Here is a 21,590-nt window from a genome sequence, read left to right as displayed (position 1 = left end):
GGAAAAAACAAAAACACACAGGATTTCTCGAATCCTCTCAGGAAACAAGAATCTGATCCCTTGCGTCTGGGTGTTTACAATAAACCAGGAGAAACCCTCGGATTTCCTAGACCTGCAGGAATGAACACCTCGGCCCCTCGCGGGGTGTTTTGGGGGCCCCCCACAAACCTCACAAGCATTTCTTGCCCTGGAACTCCAGCCGTTCCCACTGCTTTTTCACTGAGGGACCGGGGCGTGTCCACAGTGGCCCAGGCCTGCTCTGGTGACGGGAGGCTCGGGCCGCCCTCCAAATCCCTTCCTGCCGGGTCTCCCAAAAATAAACATGCACGCTCCCCCTGTGACTGAGCCGGGCCACCGGGCTGGGGAACTGTACACCTAGGCTCTCTGTCCTCTGGAATCTTAGCCTGGCCAAATCCACCCGCCGAGTGTGTGCAGAGCCGGGCTGAGAACTGAGGGACGGAAGAAGTTCTCTAAGCAGCGAGGTCCACAGATGAGGCCAGACACCTCAGCCTGCTGGCCAAGCAGCTGCCTGCCTACACCTGTCACCGCACCTGGAGCCCCAACCCGGGCTCCCACAGTCCCTGGCTCCCCTCCAATCTGTGCTCCAAGCCACAGCCAGAGCGATCTTTTCAAGATGCAAATCTGATCGTGTCACTCCCCACTTAAGCCCTTCAATGAATCCCCATTGCTCTTGGAATCAAGACAAAAATCTTAATGGGAACAGCAGGGTCGCGAGGCCTGCCCCCGCATCGAGTTCGTGTTCTGCTCTGCGCCCTCCTGGAGCAGAGCCTGTGAACTCACATTCCTGCTGCCGGGCATCTCCCCCCTCCCTCTTGGCCTAACTCACTCCAATGTTTCCTTCCAATAGGTCAGCCCTCCTGTCCCAGGCCCGCAGAGCTTGCCAACCCTCTCTCTCCTCTGCAGCACAAACTGGGGCAATTTTGTATGGATTTGGGGGCTTCCTTGAATGATGTCTCAGCCCCTGAATAAAATTATAGTCTCCCTGAGGACACAGACTGTTGGTTTTTCCTCATCATGTATCCCTTGGGCCTAACACAGTCCATGGCACCTGGTAGATGGTTCTTGAATGCATGAATAAATTTGCATTAAAATTGGCATATTCCAAATAGCATTGTGTTGAGTGTGTTTTGCATGTTTCCCTGCTCCCCTACTCCAAAAACACCCTAAGAAACGCTCTCCCCAAACAGACATCAACCAAGAAACGGCACACGCACAGAGCACCCTGCTGTGTTACTGACATCCTCCCAGGGCCCACAGGATTAGAAACTGATTCTATTTTCTGAGTGCCTTTCACAGGAAAATCCAGCGCCCCGGGCTTCAGAGGCTCTGCGCTTCCACCCTGCTGCAGTCCGCCTCAGGGCCCTGCTGGGCTGTCCCTCAGCCCAGAGCAGCTGGAACAGCCCAGAACCGCCTGGGACAGCCCAGAACAGCCTTCCCCTGACCTGCTCAGCAACACACATATCTGGCTCACTGCTGACATTCTTGGGCCTCAATTTAAACACACCCTCCTCTAAACCAACCTCCCCATGGGCGCCCACTTAGCACCTTTTCCAGAAAGACTGCCATTTGGCGGGTGTTCAATATAAGGCCCTTTGCCTCGGGCCAGTCTCCCCTGTCAGGCCGTGAGGGGCACGGGTTACATCTGTTTTGCTCACTGCTGTATGCCCGGAACCTGCGAAGCTGCCTGGCACACAGTAGGTGTTCACTACACGCAGTAAAAATAGGCTGAGTGAGCACTCTGCCCACCATGGCTCCTACGGGCACAGTGTCTGAGACCAAACACAGGCTCCCGTCTGCCAGCTGAGCCTTCCCCACAGTTGTCAGGCCTCAGCAGGGCTGGACCCAGAGGCTCCTCCGCCTCCCACGAGCCCACGGGCCCAGCACCAACGCCAGCACTAGGACAGTCCTAGACCTTGGGAAAATCCAGAGGTCCCAGAGCTGAGTAATCAGTGGACATGCCAGGGCAGATTTGCTAGCCTTCCAGCTCTGCCCGGGCTCCTGGGGGCCATCTTGCTTCCTTGGCTTGAATAGTAGGAACACTCGTACTATCACAATCAAACCAGTTCAACAGAAGCAGGTTAGGGAGGCAAGACTTGGACCCTGACATATCTGACTTTAGGGCTCAGCTCATTCTTTTTCTTTCCTTTTTTTTTTTTTTTTTTTGAGAGAGAGAGGGACAGGGACAGACAGAAAGGGAGAGATGAGAAGCATCACCTTGTTGTTGAAGCATTTCAGTTCACTGATTGCTTTCTCATATGTGCCTTGACCTGGGGGGGGGGGGAATACAGACGAGCCAGTGACCCCTTGCTCATGCCAGCAACCTTTGGGCTCAAGCCAGTGACCATGAGGTCATGTCTTTGATCCTATGCTCAAGCTGGTGAGCCCTCACTCAAGCCAGATGAGCCCATGCTCTAGCCAGTGACCTTGAGGTTTTGAACCTGGGGCCTCAGGGTCCCAGGTTGACACCTATCCACTGCACCACTGCCTGATCGGACTGTCTTTTTTTCTCTAATATTTCACTATGGAAAAATATACACAAGAAATTTACCCTTTGACCATTTGTAAGTGCACAGATTAGTAATGTTAAATGTATTCACACTGTTGTATAACAGGTCTCCAGAGCTTTCTCATCCTGGAAAACCAAAACTCTGTACCAGTGACTGTAAATACTAACTCTCACTCCTCTCTTCCACAGCCCCTGGCAACCGCTATTCTATTCTCTGTCTCTATGAGTTAGACTATCCTAGGTAATTCATATCAGTGAAATCATACAGTACTTGTCTTTTTGTGACTGGTTTATTTCACTTAGCACAATGTCCTCAAGGTTCATCCATGTTGTAACATTTGTCAGAATTTCCTTCCTTTTTGAGGCTAAATGACATTCCATTGTATGTTACACTGCATTTTGTCCATCCATTCATCCATCGGTGGACACTTGGCTTGCTTCCACCCTTTAGCCATGGTGAATAAAGCTGCTATGAACACGGAGGTACAAATGGCTTTGAGATCTTGCTTTCAATTCTTTGGGGTATACACCCAGAAGTAGACTTGTTGGATCATTTGGTATTCTATGTTTAATTTTTTTGAGGAATCATCATACTGTTTTTCATAGTGGCTGCACCATTTTATATTCCCACCAAGAGTGCGCAAAGTTCCAGTTCCTCACATTCTCACCAACACTCATTATTTCCTGTTTTTTGTTTGTTTGTTTATATTTTTCTGAAGTGAGAAGCAGGGAGGCAGAGAGACAGACTCCCGCATGCAACCAACCGAGATCCACCCAGCATGCCCACTAGGGGGCAATGCTCTGCCCATCTGGGGCATTGCTTCATTACAACTGGAGCCATTCTAGCACCTGAGGCAGAGGCCATAGAGCCATCCTCAGTGCCCGGGCCATCTTTGCTCCAATGGAGCCTTGGCTGCGGGAGAGGAAAAGAGAGACAGAGAGGAAGGAGAGGGGGAGGGGTGGAGAAGCAGATGGGCGCTTCTCCTGTGTGCCTTGGCCGGAAATCACACCCGGGACTTCCACACACCAGGCCGACGCTCTACCACTGAGCCAACCGGCCAGAGCTTCCTGATTTCTTGATAGCAGTCAGCTATCCTAATGGTTGCGAGGTGGTCACGTCCCAGCTCCTAATCCCAACTCTGATGTATTCTATTTTAAGGCCCAAAGGGCACCCCAGTCCCTTCACTACTGAGGCTTGGTCTTGCTTTTGCCAATCCCTTTCCCAGGCCTGGGGCTCACTCAACCCAAAACCACAACCCTGTAGCCACGGCACCGCTGTTTACCACCAGGCCTCCACGTCCACGCCTGCCCACTGCTCTCCACTCACTGCCCCCCACAGGCCCCTCAGAGGCCACCGCCAACTAACTCTCTGACACTGACCTCTGGCTGCAACAGTACCTCCCTGCATCCCCCAACCCTGCTCACCACCCCCTACCCTCAGGCTGGACACCCCTCCTTACACCAGCCTGCAACTTAGGTCCACCCTGTAAACATACACAGGCAGGAACCAGTCGTGGGCAAACTGCCTTTAAGCCCCACTGCTAAGCCCTGACCGGGGTTTTGTAGGAGCTGGACAAATGAATGTCTGATGAATGAATGAATGAGCAAGTGAATGAAACCAGGCCTTATTGAGATGTGTGGAGCAGTAGCAAATTTAAAAACAAACCACAAACACCTCTCAGAGCCTCAAGATTCAGGGTCCCAGGGCACACCGTTACCAGTCATCTGTGACCCAGGCAAACAGCTCCACATCTCTGAACCTTCTTTATGTAAGTAACACCTTCCTCATAGCACAGGTATGAAGAGCAAAGGGCAGACTTGGTAAGAAGCATCTTGCTCTGAGCCTGGCACCAGATAGGGACCCTAAATGGTGACCAGCAGCACTGCCACCACTCCTTCACGTCTCTCCACCTCAGCTCTTCTCTGACCCGTCACAGGTCCCGCTCACCTCATCCCCATCCCCACCCCCATCCCCAAGGGCACTGGCTCCTCCTGCCCTGCTCCTGCGTTCTGCCCCCAGCAGTCTCCAGTCCCCCTGCCCCTGGGCTGCACACAACTCCCCCTGGAAGCTCTGCTATTGTTCTCTCCTCCCGCAAACTTCCTCACCACCTACTCACTCCCCACCATCTACCTTCCGCCCTCCACTTCTCCCAGGAAACATTGCTGCCTGCCTTTGCAGTGACCTCTTCATCGTTCCAGAGCTTTCCTTGGCCCTCATCTTCAGGCAGACCTGGCTGCTCTCCAAATGCCCAGCCCTCCTCCCCATCTCCAAATGCCTTTTTGGTTTGGCAATAACTACTCTTTTTCCAGGTTCATAGCCACAAACATTCAGCCAATGCTCCCCATGTCAAACACAGGACAGGGACGCCTCCTGACCTCCCGACACAGCTCCTCCTGACCTGTTCATGGGGGCAGAGGACACAGGCAGGCCTTCTAAGTCTTCAAAGAACAGACCTTCCTCACCAGGAAACCCCAGCACCAAGCAGTGTTTCTCAAATTGTGGTCTGAACACCTACCTCCTGCATCTTCGTCAACTGAATCACAACTGCCAAAGATGCTAAATCAGCATCTCTGGGACAGGCCTGGGGTGGTCTGCATTTTATATCAGCTTTGCTAGCTGCAACACTGCCTCCCTGCACCCCCCAACCCTGCTCACCACCCCTATTCTGTGGGAGAGTCCTATTCCCACGGGAGTTTTTCTTCCACTGCCCTCGTGGGTTCCACTGCTTTCCCAAAAGGCCCTCCTTCTCAACTACCTCTCCGGCCTGGACAGTCTACACGCTACAGAGCAACCATCCCTGATTCCTCCTCTAGAGTCATGGTTTCCCCGTAGCTGTTTATTGGCAATTCAAGCAAAAGAGGCAGAAGCCAACTGCCCGTCTTCCCCAGGATTTAGTCACAAGACTGTTCTCCCGGGCTTGAGCCTTAGGGCACCCCAGGGCCTTCCCTTTTGCTGTCTCTGCCTCGGCCCCAGCCTGCTTCCTCTCCTGTCTCGGCCTCTGCAGTCCGCCTGATTCTACGAGGACCGCAGTCATTTCCAACTGCTGCTATAACAAATTACCACACGCTTAGTGGCTTAAAATACCACCGACTTTTTATCTTACAGTCCTGGAGATGAGAAGTCCAAAATCAGTCTCACTGGGTTTAAGTGAAGATATCGGCAGGGCTGCATTCCTTTCTCTAGGACAGAATCCCATTTCCTTGCCTTTGCAGCTTCTAGAGGTCACCTGCATTCTCTGGCTTGAAGCCCCTTTCTCTCATCAAGCCAAACTCTTGCATCAACACATCTCCTACTGCTAACTCCGACCCTCGCTCTTACATGGACCGTTGTGATTACACTGCACCTACCTGCGCAATCCAGGATCATCTCTCATCTCAAGATTCTTTTCTTTTCTTTTTTTTTTTTTTTTACAGAGACAGAGATAGACAGGGACAGACAGACAGGAACGGAGAGAGATGAGAAGCATCAATCATCAGTTTCTCGTTGCGCGTTGTGACTTCTTAGTTGTTCATTGATTGCTTTCTCACATGTGCCTTGACCGTGGGCCTTCAGCAGACCAAGTAACCCCCTGCTGGAGCCAGTGACCTTGGGTCCAAGCTGGTGAGCTCTTTGTTCAAGCCAGATGAGCCCGCGCTCAAGCTGGCGACCTCGGGGTCTCGAACCTGGGTCCTTCCGCATCCCAGTCCGACACTCTATCCACTGCGCCACCACCTGGTCAGGCTCATCTCAAGATTCTTAATATATGCAAAGTCCCCTTTGCCCTATAAGGTCACATACTCACAGGTTCCAGGGATTAGGACGTGAACTTCTTTGGGGACCATTATTCAGCCAACCACAATCATTATATTTTTTAAAGCAAAGATCAGAACCAAAAAATGTTTTATAGCACCAAAAATTTATAGAAAAAAAAAACCCTCACCCAACACATATTTAACACATTTTTTTTGAGCACTTACTATGCACCAGGTGAGGGGACACAAAAATACATGAGATTCAGTGTTTGTCCTCAGGCAACTCAAAACCCAAGGGATCCATCAATCAAACCACCTTCTTAAAAAGGAATAAAATTATCTTCCCTATAGAACACTTCTAATTAATGAGTATAGAAAGAATAAGAGAAATAGAAAATCAAAATTGGACAATAATGGTTGTAGGCAAGATCCATTAATGAATGTTAAAATTAGTAGGTAAGAATTTAAGGACAAAAAAGGATCTTACATAGTCTCAACATATCTCTCCCAAATATTTCATTACAAACGGAAAGATAATAACATTACAGTGCAGACACCATCTTAACCAGGTGATCAGGTTAACGTCACCAACAGTGACACATACTGATGTCATCCACCCCCCCTCCCCCCGGTCAGGATGCTCGGAGGAGGACACCATCATCTCTGAAGCATTCTTGCCAAAAACACATAACTTCAATCTAATCATGAAGAAACGCCAGACAAATTCAAACGCAGGACTCTTCTACAAAATAACCAACCACTACTTTGCAAAAGTGTGAAGGTCATGAAAAGCAAGAAAGACAACTAAGGAATTGCCACAGATGAAAGGGGACTAAGGAAAAATGATTATTAAATTCAATGTGGAATCCGGGATTGGATCCTGGAAAACAGAAAGGAGAGTGGAAAAACTGGTAACGTCTAAATAAAATCGGTACTGTAGTTAAGTATTGTGCCAATGTTAATTATTCTTTAAGATTTTACTTATTGGTTTTACAGAGAGAAGAGAGGAATGGAGAGAATGAGAAGTATCAACACACAGTTGCTTCACTTCAGTTGTTCAATTGGTTGCTTGTCATAGGTGCCCTGACCCAGCAAGCCCAGGGTTTTGAACCAGCGACCTCAGCGTCCCAGGTGGATGCTCTATACACTGCACCACCATAGGTAAGACACCAACATTAATTTCTTAGTTTTGATCATCGTACTATGGTTAATAAAGATGTCAACATTAGGGGAAGCAGGGTTAAGGGTGTGCGGGACTTTCTTTTTTTTTTAATTTTTGAGAGAGACAGAGTGAGTCAGAGAGAGGGATAGACAGGGACAGACAGACAGGAATGGAGAGAGATGAGAAGCCTCAATCATTAGTTTTTCATTGCGCATTGCAACACCTTAGTTGTTCACTGATTGCTCTCCCATATGTGCCTTGACCGTGGGCCTTCAGCAGACTGAGTAGTCTCTTGCTGGAGCCAGCGACCTTGGGTCCAAGCTGGTGGGCTCTTTGCTCAAACCAGGTAAGCCCGCGCTCAAGCTGGCGACCTCGGGGTCTCAAACCTGGGTCCTCTGCATCCCAGACCAACGCTTTATCCACTGCGCCACCGCCTGGTCAGGCTGTGCGGGACTTTCTGTACTACTTTGGCAACCCTTCTGTAAGTCTAAACTTATTTCAAAATATATTTTTTTTATATTTTAAAAAAGAATAAAATACAGCAATGACAGAAAAACCACTGTCACGGAAAAGCTAGAGACCACACTCATCATTACCAATTGGTTTCCCCACTACCAACTGGTCTCACCCTCTATTTATTCTCTGCCCCAAAGCCAGGCAGCAGACTGTCCTAAGACAGCATGCGGCAACCTGTCACTCTCGACTCAAAGTAAGAGCTCAGAGGATCTTGTCAAAAGGACACATGAGCAGCTAAAAATGGCTCCCCTGGCTAAATATGAGACACTATGAATATTGAAGTAAATAATGATAGTAACTGACACATTGTAACCCAAATAACAAAATAATGATCCACAGGTCCATATCGTTATAAATGAATAGACAAAGAAGCAAAGTTCTTTCTTACAGTAGCCTGCCAACTAATAGAAAAGAAATGATGGAGTTAAAATTTTCTCATCTGGCCCTGGCCGGTTGGCTCAGCAGTAGAGCGTCGGCCTGGCGTGCGGGGGACCCAGGTTCGATTCCCGGCCAGGGCACACAGGAGAAGCGCCCATTTGCTTCTCCACCCCCGCCCCCCCCTCCCTCTCTGTCTCTCTCTTCCCCTCCTGCAGCCGAGGCTCCATTGGAGCAAAGATGGCCCGGGCGCTGGGGATGGCTCCTTGGCCTCTGTCCCAGGCGCTAGAGTGGCTCTGGTCGCGGCAGAGCGACTCCCCGGAGGGGCAGAGCATCGCCCCCTGGTGGGCAGAGCGTTGCCCCTGGTGGGCGTGCCGGGTGGATTCTGGTAGGGCGCATGCGGGAGTCTGTCTGACTGTCTCTCCCCATTTCCAGCTTCAGAAAAATACAAAAAAAAAAAAAAAAATTCTCATCAATAGGTGCTAAAAACTACTAAATAAGAGTTTGATAAGGACTGACCAGTGGTGGCAGAGTGGATAGAGTGTAAACCTGGGACACTGAGGTCCCAGGTTTGAAACCCTGAGGTCGCCGGCATGAGCGCAGGCTCGCCAGCTTTAGCATGGGATCACTGGCTTGCGTGTGAGATCATCAACATGATCCCATGGTCACTGGCTTGAGCCCAAGGTCACTGGCTTGAGCAAGGGGTCAGTGGCTCAGCTGGAGCCCCTCCCCCACGGCCCCATTAAGGCACATATGAGATGCAACTACAAGTTGATCGTTCACATCTCTCTCTCTCTCTCTCTCTCTCTCTCAATAGGATATTTATATAACTTCAAAGTACCTCCCTACAAATTACATATTAATAACTAAGAGAAAATAGTAACTCTTCAGCATACCCAGTGATCAAAGCTAAAATCACCGATATTGGGACGAGTTGACATCACGTGCCTTCTTCTGACACGATTCACTGAGCAGGGCAAACATCACTTATTTAGCATTCTTGCCAAAAATGCATAACCTGAATGCAATCATTAAAAAAAAATAGCAGATAAAGCCAAATTGAGGGACATTCTATAGAATAACTGGCCTACATTCTTCAAAAATATCAAGGTCAAGATAAACAAAGAAAGGCTGAGGAAAACTAGTCCAAATTGAAAGGAGACTATTAAAGACCCATGACAAGTAAGTGCAAAGTTTAGTCCTGGACAGAATTCTGGACCTGGAAAAAAAATAGCCATGAAAGACACTGAGGGGACAACTGATGAAATTCACACATGAATTCATGTGTATTAGTTCATAAGTGTACACAGGTAGATAATGGTATTGAGTTCCTTATACTCTTGTTGCAATTTTTCTGTAAGTATGAAATTATACCAAAATAAGAAGTTAAAATGAGAACAAGAGGTGTTTTGGGGTGGCAAAAATATTCTGAAATTGGATTTGGTAATGTTTACACAACTCTATAAATTTATTATAAAATCTTTGGTAAAAAAAAAAAAAGTTTAATCAAGTTCTGTGCACACCCCTCTGACGGCTGCCCTGTCTCCAAGCCCAAGGTGTGGTTACCACCATTACTCTACTCTTCCCTCAGAACTCATCAGAACAGGCCCTGGCCGGTTAGCTCAGCGGTAGAGCGTCGGCCTGGCGTGCGGGGGACCCGGGTTCGATTCCCGGCCAGGGCACATAGGAGAAGCGCCCATTTGCTTCTCCACCACCCCCCCCTCCTTCCTCTCTGTCTCTCTCTTCCCCTCCCACAGCCGAGGCTCCATTGGAGCAAAGATGGCCCGGGCGCTGGGGATGGCTCCTTGGCCTCTGCCCCAGGCGCTAGAGTGGCTCTGGTCGTGGCAGAGCGAAGCCCCCGGAGGGGCAGAGCATCGCCCCCTGGTGGGCAGAGCGTTGCCCCTGGTGGGCGTGCCGGGTGGATCCCGGTTGAGCGCATGCGGGAGTCTGTCTGACTGTCTCTCCCAGTTTCCAGCTTCGAAAAAAAAAAGAACTCACCAGAACAAATGTTCACGCCTTCAGCTGGGTCGGCTCGGTACTCTCCTTCCCCAATATGAGGCATACAACTCTGAGTGCCCCAGATTCCCGGGCCCTTGCTTCACCCCTCCACTACCTAAGTCCTGGCCACACCCAACCTTCCAGGACCTGGCCACACCCCACACCCCACACCCCACACCCCACACCCCCATCACTGCAGAGATCTGAGTCCTCCCTCCGCGCTCTCCCCCCCCCCATCTCGTTTCCAACCACGACAGAGTCCTTTCCATGTGCCAACACTCTTCTCACCATGCCACGTGGAGCGGTTCATCGGAACTCACAGCCCAGTGAGGTAAGCGCGATCACTGGCCCCGTTTTCCAGATGAGGAAATCAAGTCACTGATGAGCTGCCCAAGGTCTCTCAAGTGGTAGCTGATGGAGACAGGATTCAAACTGGGCCCTTCTCATCCCAAAGCCTGTGCTGGTAGCCACTGTGCTGTCTGTCCCTATGGACGTCCTTGCACATTTGTTCTTTCTCAGATAGACCTCCTTCCCCCACCAAGTTGCAAGCTCCCAGAAGAGCGAGTCCGCACCCGGCACCTCTCTAGACACTTTGCACACGGCAGGTGCCTAACAGCTGTTTGTGTGCCACAGGCTGGGCTCCAGAGTGGGGAGGAGGGGGTCATGAGCTCCGTCAAAAAGAAGAGCCAATGCTCCATCCCTCCCCTCCACTCCCTGGCGACTGCCCAAAGCCCGGCCGTCATCTGCTCTAGGTAATAAGTATTTGTATAGCGATAATTACAGCATTTGGGGAGAAAATCCCATTAAGCAAGAGCCCTGCCGAGCAGCTAATGCCTGCACAGAACTGGAGGCGGCAACTCCGCCAAGCTCCCGTCTGCTCCCAGTAGTGCAGGGAGGGGCTGCCTGTCCCCTCGCCCCTTGTCCAGCCCCAGAAGAGCGCGGCCGCCCGTGCTGGCAGCCGTGTGCAGCCCCAGCCCGGACCACCACCCCCGCCAGCCTCCTGCCTCGGAGAGGGAGGCAAAGAGGAAGGGGCAGCCCTGCCTCCGAGGGCTCCAGGGTGCCCAGGACATACAGAGTGCAGGGTGGCTGCCTGGTGAGGCCGGGAGAGCAGGGTCCTGCTGGGACCCAGCACTGAGTTTCTTTCATGTCCCTGCAATTCTGTCACCTTAATAACAATAATAATGCCATTTATCGGGCACTTGCTGTGTGTCAGGCCCGGTGTCAAGTGCTTCTCCCAGCATTACCAAGGTTGGTCCTCAGGACCACCCTCTGGAGCAGGTCCTGTCATCCTCCGCACTCCATGAGCCAGGAAATGGGGGTCCAAGAAGTCCCTTTCCTCCAGAGCACTTATTGCAGTTTGCAATTACACACTTACTCTCATATTGTGTCGTTCATTTCAATCTCCCCTGCTGGACAGAAACTCGGGTGGAGGGCGCTTTGGGTTTCTGTCTGGCACTATTTGCTCAGCTGATGCAGCTACTCAATAGATAGCTATCTGCTGAATGAATGAATTAAACCCCATAATATGTCCAGGTCTCCCAGCTGCTGAACGGCAGAGAGAGGCTAAAAACCCAGGCAGGCTGGCTCCAGGCCCATGCCATCATGCCATCCCCGCTTGAGAGAGTCCCTGCACACACTGCCCCGCCCCCTGTCTTCAATCCCAGGGCACGGGGACAAAGATGCCCTGGTACAGGGAAGCGCTCGAGCAGCCAGACTCTGGGAGAGCAGTCAGCAGCACGGCTGACACCCAAATACTCACTTCCCGAGCTCTTTCCCCCCTCAGCTGAACTCTTAAACCTTCCACTTGAGCTCAAATAATGAAGGAGGAGGAGGAGGAGGAGGAGGAGGAGGAGGAGGAGGGGGGGGGGAGGGGGAGGGGAGGAGGAGGAGGAGGAGGCGGAGGAGGAGGGGAAGAAGAAGGAGAAGAAGAAGAAGAAGGAGGAGGAGGAGGAGGAGGAGGAGGAGGAGGAGGAGGAGGAGGAGGAGAAGAAGAAGAAGAAGAAGAAGAAGAAGAAGAAGAAGAAGAAGAAGAAGAAGAAGAAGAAGAAGAAATACAAAAAGAAATTATCACTTAATTGAATCACAAAGCATTGTCACCCCCGCAGCATGAGGAGTCCTGGCAAGGCCTCTGAGGTGCTAGGTGTCACTCTTGCCAGAGGCTCAGGGATGGCAGAACACCAGCTGCCACGCCCTCTCCCCTGCACTCTCTCACTTAACCCCCACCATCAGCCTGCAAAGCCATCGCCATCCCCTTTCCAGGTGGGGACCTGGGTCTCAGGGAGCATGGAGGACAGCACTGGGGCCCTACCACCAGTCATTGAGAGCCCAGCAATGAGCCAGAGCACCTGCTCCTGGAGATGTGAGTCCCACCAGGAGCCAAGCCTCCCTGCTCAGCGTGGATCTCCGCTGCAAGAGACCACAGAGTCCTGCTCAGAGAGCCCAAGCTGGCCAAGCCCCTGTGGTAGACACGGCTTCAGTCTGGCCCCCTGACCCTTCTTACTGCAGCCACCATCCAATCATTCTTTGGAATTCCGAACAGCTTCCCAGACAATCAGCCTGGAGGTGCCCGGGGCAGTCTTCCTTGGGCATGACCACTGAGCCCTGTGGAATGGAGCTTCCAGACTCAGAGGGTGGGGCTGAGAGAAGGCACATGACCCCGGGCCTCAGTAGCAGGTAGAGAGCTAGGGCACTGGACAAACTGGCCAGGAGACAAAGGGACATAATGAAGAAAGCAGGAAAGCAGGCCCCCATGACCTGAAGAGCAGCAGAACGTCCTGGGCCTGGGGCAAAACAGAAGCCATCAGGCCAGCCTGAGGCCCTTGTCCACCTCACCGTCCTCAGGCCTCATCCCTCTCTGCACCCAGCACCCATAAGGGGGTTCTGTGGCAAGCCCAGAATATGATTGCCCGGGGTGGAAAGGAGAAGCATTGCCCACACATTCTCTTTTATCACACTCTCCTGAACCTTCTAGTCCAAAACATTTTTTTAATTAAAAAAAAAAAAAAACAACATCCAGCCTGACCAGATGGTGGCGCAGTGGATAGAGCGTCGCACTGGGATGTCGAGGACCCAGGTTCGAGACCCCGAGGTAGCCAGCTTGAGCGCAGGCTCATCTAGTTTGAGCAAAAGCTCACCATCTTGGACCCAAGGTCGCTGGCTTGAGCAAGGGCTTGGCTTGGCTTGGTCTGCTGTAGCCCCACGGTCAAGGCACAAATGAGAAAGCAATCAATGAACAACTAAGGTGTCGCAACAAAAAACTAATGATTGATGCTTCTCATCTCTCCGTTCCTGTCTGTCTGTCCCTGTCTATCCCTCTCTCTGACTCTCTCTCTGTCTCTGTAAAAAAAAAAAAAGATGCACTTAAAAAAAATCCAACTGAAAGTCAAGGTCTTTGAGTGGAAGAAAAGAAAGTTAAGCCTGACCGGTGATGGCAGAGCAGAGAGAGTGTCGACCTGGGACACTGAGGACCCAGGTTTGAAACCCCAAGTTTGCTAGCTTGAGCACAGGTTCACCCGGCTTGAGCGCGGAGCCGCCGGCTTGAGCACAAAATCATCAAAATGATCCCAGGGTCGCTGGCTTGAGCAAAGCATCACTGGCTTGGCTTGAGCCCCCCCCCCCCCACCCGGGTCAGGGCATGTGTGAGAAGTAATCAATGAACAACTAAAGTGACACAACTACAGGTTGATGCTTCTCATCTCTCTCCCTTCCTGTCTGTCTCTCTTTCTCTCTTTCTTTCTTCTGAAAAAGAGAGGAAGAAAGGAAGGAAGAGAGGGAGGGAGGGAGGGAGGGAGGGAGGGAGGGAGGGAGGGAGGGAGGGAGGGAGGGAGGGAGGGAGAGAAATAGTGGCTACAGCAGGATCCTCTTAGCCTGAGTCCTCCTGCAAAGAGACCAGCACCCAAGCCTCCTCTAGTGCACCCTCAAACCTCACTTGGTATTTTAATTGTTCCACGGCAGTGAATTATTCAGCACCTCTTCCCCAGCCAGCCCACCAGCCCCCAGCCCCTCTGGCTCAAGCAATATTGTCAGCAGCTCTGAGACCCGCCTGCACTGCCTCTTCCCAGAAGTCCCTGCAGCAAAATGACAATTTCTTCCCACTTGGGGGGATAGGCCTGGACCCAGAGTTACGGAATATATGATCATAAAGTTGCCAGGTCTCATGGGCTACCATAGAAACTGCCCGGAGGACAAAAGGCGAATGCACAGCTGCAGTCTGTAACAATTTTAGCCTCAGAAGAAGCTGCCGGTTCAGGCTCTAATACTGCACGGCAATCATTGATTAGAGCAGTGGTGTTGTTTTTTTTTAACTGCCAGTCCATGGACTGTCTGCCAGAAATTTCCTGCCATTCTGTGAAAGCATTAACCACCCTGACGTCGTATGAAGATTACAGACCCAATTATCTTAGTCGAGTTTGCTCATGCTCAGGGTGATTTCTGCTTTAGCAGTCCCCAAAATAATTCTCCAATTTTCCCCAGTCCCCAAATGTAAAAAGGTTGAAAACCACTGGGTTAGAGAGAACATTTGCCACATTTATTCTGAGTCCACCTAGCTCTCCCTAAGGCCTCTCCTTCCGGCATTCTTTTCCTCCTCAAATGACTCTTTTGCAGCCTGCCTGTTGAAAAACAGCTTCTACTTTCCACATCCTTCCCCAATCTGAGTTTTGCACAGCAAAGATCGGACCTCACCTTAAGATAACTCAACCTAAGATAACCTCAGGTCCTATCACAGCCCAGGGGACACAGCCTGTTTCAGCCCCAAGGCAAAGCCGGTCCATTTGCCCAGCAGGCTAGGCACAGCCGCACCTGCAGGCCTTTTGCTCATGCATTTCCTCTATCTGCCTGGCGGCCCTCTCTGCTTGACAAAATTCAATCCAACCAGCGTTGGGTCCCAAAGTGCCCTGATGAAATGACTATCCTCTGAGAAGTCCCTTAACTCCAGAGAAGGGTTTCTCGCCCCAATGGTTCCACCAACAGCCCCATCACTCTGTGGGCCTGGCCCTCTCCCAAGAGCTTACAGTTAGGTGTCTCCAGCCTCTGGTCCTCTCGACTATCCATCCCTGGGAGCAGAGACGTGCTCGCTCCCCGCCGCAGCTTCAGCACCCAGGGCAGTTCCTGGCTCTGTAAACATTTGCTGAATTAAATTGAGACTCTTCTCCTGATCCTACCCTAACAATGGCTCTCGCTGAGTAAGCATCATAATGTACCAGGCACTTTCCCCGCATTACCTTCAATCCTCACAAGAACCAGAGACCTTATGCATCAGCAGCGTCATTTTCCTGATGGAAAGCAACTAAAACTCAGAGAAGTTAAGTAACTTGCACAAGGTCACACAGCAAATAACTGACTGAACTGGCTCCAACCTAGGCAATTGGAGCCCCAACTCTTTCCTCTGCACTAGAAAATTTAACATCTCTCTTTTTTTAAAAAAAAAAGATCTTATTTATTGATTTTTTTTTAGAGAGAGGAGGGGGTGTATGGAGAAGTGGGAAGCATCAACTCATAGTTCCTTCTCATATGTGCCTCAACCAGGCAAGCCCGGGGTTTCGAATCAGCAACCTCCGCATTCCAGGTCGACATTTATCCACTGTGCCACCACAGGTCAGACTAACATCTCTTTTAATCACAAAAGAGCTCAAGAGTTTATGAAAGTCAAAATAGACACTCTCCTCAAAGCTAAAGATCAAGAGAAAGCAAGGAATGTGATGACTTCAAGATTTAGATCCAAAAGCAAAGGAAACAGGCTAATGTGTCTCCGACCTCAGCAGCCACCCAGTAACAGCTGCAGAAGAAATGCCCATGGACACGGCCAAGGAACAGAGAGTAGGTCCCGAGAGAACAGGTGTGGAGAGTGACCCTGCAACCTCAGGAGTCCTCTGGACAGATTTCTGACCCTCAGTCCCTCTCTAGGGCCACACAAGATAATGCACAGGTGCCCCAAGAAACTTGGTTTGGTCCAACCTCTCCCCACACCAGCCTCCTCCCTCAGCCCACATGCACGTCCTCACACACACACTGATTCCATCTAGAAGACAAATTCTCTCAAACCTCCACAGGCATTCTTCAGACTGCCAAGATGAGTCTGGGGCAAAGTGTGTTCACCAATTGCTGACCTTGGTATGGACTTTGAGCCAGGAGACAGCTTTCCCCAAGGTCAGGTTTCTGCCTCTAACCAGTAGGGAGCCACGAAAAATGTGCTCAAAAGTTACCAAAATGTGTACACATTTCCTGAAAGCCACTGCCCATTGCCCAGGAGAGTGGGAAGAAGGAGTAGGCAGGTTTGAAAGGAACAGCAGCCTTCTCCAAAGTCCAGATCAAAAATCTCCCGAGGCCGTCCCCTCTGCAGTCAGCATAAAGGCCCGGCGTGTGACCAAAATCTATACACAGGCCATGTACAGGGACTCTTGCAGAAGTGACACCACTACACTAGGAATTCACACAGACACATTCTGCAGGGAATCTGGAAAAACAAACTATATAGGTTTGTAAACACACACATCCTAACTACACACACACACATACAAAAGCCCTGCAAAATTTCAGCGGGTCGAGAAAGAGCTGAGATTCCTCAAGAATTCAGAAGTGAGGGAGATGGGAAGAGAAATGGTGTTCTGTGACTTGTCATGGTCAATGTCTTTCATCTCATGTCTCCCACTTCAAGCTCCTGACCTCTCAGCATTATTCCTGGAGCTCTTGGTCCAGCTCGCACCTAACCCTCTCTGAGTGCTGAATGCAACATACCCTATGCCCCAAACCCAAATCCCTCTGGTCCCATTGTCTGCCAGGGTTGGGGATGGCTGGATGTGAGGTAGGAGACCAATGCCAGATACCTGCAAGGGAAGAATTCTTAAGGCTCTAGGGCAAACAATGGGGAGGAAGGGAAAGATGAGAAACTTCAACTCCATCCCACCTTGCCTGCAGGTCCTCAGAGCTTACATCCACACACTCCACTCAGAACACAGCCCAAGCCCCAGGTGCCCAAAAGGAGACATGGTTCCTGGCAAGCATGAGGAGCTTCCCTCCTGGGTGCCAGGAAGGCTTTCTGGCACCAATTCGTAGTCTCCTTAGTGCTAGCACAGTGGGGAGGACCTGCCAGGCTGAGCGCAGGGTGCAGGTGTGAGAATGGGCGCTGACAGCCCCGCCGAGGGCCCTTTGAATCCCAGCAAAGGAAAACAGTGGCGCTCTTGGCTCCTGGCTCCTGGCTCCTGGCTCGAGAAGGACCCTGGCAGGCACTGACTCGTCTACTGGCTGCAAAGCCTGGCCTCAACGGTCCTACCCCCAATCCCAGCCCTGAACTGCGTCTGAGTGGGAGGGCAACCTCGGAGCTCCCCGCGGGCTAGGGATGGGGGCAATACTCACAGGCGCTCGGTATTCCGTGGGATGTTCTTGGGGATAGCCTGCAGCCCTGTGCCGTGACAATCCACCGTGGTGCCGGTGCAGGTGCAGAGGGCGGGGCACGCCGTGGCACCCAGTCGCCACGCGGCTGCCCACAGCAGCAGCCAGAGCTCCGGCCTGAGGAGCCCTGCCGGGGACTCCCTCTGGGGCGTCAGCGCCATGGTGCCCTCACCGCGTCCCTCTGGCGTGCCAGACGACGGCAGCGGCTGACCATCCCCGTCCGGGGCGGCCTCCAGGTGCAGTCCCGGGGCAAAGCCACCGAAGAGACCGCTGGCTGGTGCGCTGCGCCCTTGCGGGCTGGGAGGAACCTTGCTTCTCCAAGCGACGGCGCCTGGGCGCGGACGGAGGGAGGGTGCCTGGGGCGGAGGGCGCTCGGCTCCTCTCCGGTTTCTCGCTGGCTGCGTCTCCTTCCCTCCCTCCAGCTCCCAACAGACTGCCGAGGGGAGGAAAATGGGCAGGCTCCGCGCGCTCACGCACCCCGCGCGCACACACGCGCACACACTCTCACACCCGCGCGCTCGCTCCCACCCGGCAGTCATCCATCAATCGAAAAGCACACATCCAGGGCCAGACTCCTCCCCGCCCTCCCCCACACACCCCATCCCCGCCCCCGCCTCCCGACGGCCGCTAGGCTGCTGCTGCCAGCAGCGTACAGTTTCAAAGGTAGAAACTACAAGGCGCCGCGAGTGGGCAGAGGGAGGTGGGTGGCTCACGGTTTTACCTGCCGCTGCCGACCCTCGCTGGCTGTACACACACACGCACACACACACACACACACACACGCACACGCACACACACACGCACACACACACGCACACACACACACCGAGGATAAGCACTCTTGGACTCAAGCAGTTGGCACCTCAGCCTCAGCTGCTGGTCCAGAGGGGGTAGGGGATCTTATTTTGCTGCCTGGATCCCTTTCCCTGGGCCACAGACAAGCTTTCCTCGACGACAGAAACTGCTCCCATGCCCCGTCGAACTTGCTTTGTCAATTCACGGTGAAAGGAAGCCCCACACTCTTAGTCATCTTCAAGCCACCTACCTTACTTAGCGTGAGACCTTAAGGGCGGGATTGGGGTGGCGGGGGAGGGGCATTTTCGTAGGACCCAGACATCTCATATTCGTTGTTCAGCACCCTGATTCCACGCTGCCTACGGCCTGGCAAGAAAAAACAGTTGAGCAGCTCAAGAAGCACATCCCTTCACAGGAATTGGTTTTCCGGGGTTTCTTCTTAGGAGAAACCAGAAAGAAAGGTGGTGATTCTGAGAGGCGAGGCGCGGGGCGGGGGGTGGGGGAATGGGAGTGGGGGTGGGGCGGTGGTAGTAAGCACAGCTGGCCTGAGGAGCGGTGTGGTGCTGATGTGCGCTATAAGCCTAAATTCTCCTCATCCACCAGGTAAAGGCTCAGGAATTTTCTTTCCCATCCTAACGGAAATTCGCAGCATCTCTATAGTCACTGCACATACTGTGTGGCCAGTATGTCACAACTAATGTGGCTGATTTTATGAGCTTTTAACAGTTCTTTTGAAGGTTTTCACATTCTCCTGTCTATGACCTGCATCCAGGGCCATAGGTCCTTAGGCATCAAGTCAATCCCAATTTGGAGGGAAGGGACTTTCTCAGGGGTCTTAGTGTGGTGTGCTCCTAGAGCACCTTCCCGCAAATCAGGTCCCACAGTGCACAAAGGCCTCCCACCCTCTCCCTCACAAAGTTCTACTCAGGGTAGCAGTCCCTTCCCTCTGGACCTTCCCCAGCTGCCTCAGGCCAGTAAAAGCTCCATTCCTTTGAGCCTGCTGCTTTGTTTATCCCCTCTTAGCTGGGGCTCTGTTTACGCAAGTGGCTCCTTTCTGACACTCCGCTGGGGCATGCCTGCCCCCCCCACACACACACATGGCTTCCTTGCTTTCTCATTTGGGCACTGAACCCAGCCCCTGGCACTTAGTAGGTCTGTCACAGACTGGAGCTCACAGTGTTGTAGATGTCTGGTCTCCAACTTTCTGACCCAGTGGTGGTTGCCTCCCTGGCCCCATGACCTCAGCGGGCTCCTTGAATCCAGGCCCCATGTGGAGAGAGAGAGTGTTGATTAACCTGGCAGCATGCCCTGGGGCTGCAGAGAGGGAGGCAGAGTAAAGGGGCAAGAGGAGGGTGGAAGTGGGCAGGGGTTGCATGGTCAGCCTTGCCTTTGGCTCCCAAGAGCCAATCACTGCCCCAGAAGCTTCTAGACTAGCCTGAACAATGAATCCCAAGCAGGCGTTAAGCCAACTTGTTACTGCCTAGCAAGGCCTGGCCTTTGCTTTAAAGTGGGGAAGGAAGGAGGGCCTTCAAACTCAGGACAAAAGTTCCCCCCACCAGCCCATAATGAGAGTCCCTGCCCCAACAGCTGGGCAGCTCCCCAGCTTGGCTCTCATGCCCATGCCCTCCATCCCAGAATCTGGCCTGCTCCCCAATTTGGGAGACAGCTCGCCATGAATGAACGCAGCTCATTAGCGTTCCCAGCACATTATACAACCGCCTGGCCAGCCTCACACCCCAACCTCCCCCCCACCCCGCCCTTTGCTTGTTCAGTTTTCTCTTCCATACCCCTCCCTCTGCTGGGTCTCCTACCCCCTCCCTACAGCCAGGCCACCTGCTCCCTCTGCGCAGGGGTGGGCGGGGAAGAACAGGCCTCTCACACAGCTCCTGCTGGGAGTGCTCCGCCAAGCCCCACTCTGCCCACTGGCTACCATCAGGCAACTCCCCGAGGGATCCCTGGGGCTAAGCGTGAGCCTTCTCTGAGTCACCTCACCTTGTGTGCTCAGGAGCTGCAGACCACGTCCTGCCTGGGACTCAAGGGAACTGAGCCCTCCTTCCAGCCTTCTGCTCAGGGTCCTCTCTCCAGCTCCACCAGCCCCTTCTGAAAAGCACCAAGAAGGCAGAAAGCCTCGCTGAGGTTGCAGAGCACTGTGCTTTAGATTTCCAAACTGCAAAAGGCAAGAAGGAGACAACATGCCTGCTCTCTGAGCATTTGTTGAACACCATTTATTTAGCATTTATGTACTATGGACAGTGCACTGGGACTCGGCGCCTCAACGGGGACTAAGAATGAACCAGCGCAGAGTGAGGTCATAGTCCAGCGAGGGAACAGAAAAAGGAAAGCCACTAAATCCAATTAGTTTGGTAACAGGGAGTGTGAATCTGCAGAGGACCCAGAATGTAGGACTCAGGGGAGGGCTGGAAGGCTCCCTGGAAGAGGAAGCACTTGAGCTGAGTATTGCAGGAGAAACAGGCATTGGCTGAATAGTAAAATGAGAAGAAAGGTTTCCTGGACAAAGAGAACTTCGTGAAGTAAGGCACCCAGGCGGCAGCAACGTCCTCAGTGGCTGAGCTGGCAGCGTCAGCATGGCCAGGGTTCAGGTGGGCAGTGGAGGTGGAGGTCGGAGAAGTGATGGGCTGGACCCCAGAGGGCTTGCTATAGCCAGTCTCTGACTTTACCGGACTTGCAGAGTCCCCTGGCTTGTCCCTGCACTCAAGCACACGCCTACGTATGTGTGTGCTTAAAATGCACTACTCCCGGAATCAATGACAGTGTGTTTCCAAGGAGAGGACTGGGTGGTGGCAAAGGGACAGTTTCAACATGTTGGGTTTTTTTCTACCATTTGTATTTCTTTATCTGTATAGTATGACCTAACCCTCCATAACCACCAATACATTTTTAAACATCCCCTGAGTGCTTATTATAAATGTCAATACCTAAGACATACCTGAGACCTTCTTAATCAGAATCTTCACAGCACGTTGGGAAGGGGGGGGGGGTGCTTTCAGAGATCACACTCTAAGAACCAAGGTCTGGTGTACTGGGTTAATGAGTTTGAACTTGAATCTGAAAACTCTGGGGAGCCATCGAAGAAAT

The 21,590-nt window shown here is 52.1% G+C and overlaps 1 protein-coding gene across 1 annotated transcript in view; it reads right to left on the bottom strand.

Moving 5' to 3' along the window:
- The window catches only part of SLIT1 (slit guidance ligand 1), a 193,415-nt gene extending 175,419 nt beyond the window's left edge, over nt 1–17,996 (bottom strand). The window contains exon 1 of the mRNA XM_066355591.1: nt 17,664–17,996. Coding sequence (XP_066211688.1) covers nt 17,664–17,860 — 197 coding nt within the window. The 5' untranslated portion in view covers nt 17,861–17,996. The remainder of the gene's footprint in view (nt 1–17,663) is intronic.
- Between the last annotated feature and the right edge of the window lie 3,594 nt (nt 17,997–21,590).

The sequence above is a fragment of the Saccopteryx leptura genome, chromosome 13 (assembly GCF_036850995.1).
Source record: "Saccopteryx leptura isolate mSacLep1 chromosome 13, mSacLep1_pri_phased_curated, whole genome shotgun sequence".
In the NCBI taxonomy this organism is placed as follows: domain Eukaryota; kingdom Metazoa; phylum Chordata; class Mammalia; order Chiroptera; family Emballonuridae; genus Saccopteryx; species Saccopteryx leptura.
The sequence above is the reverse complement of the archived record's forward strand: the minus strand, read 5'-3'. Positions and strand labels throughout refer to the sequence as shown.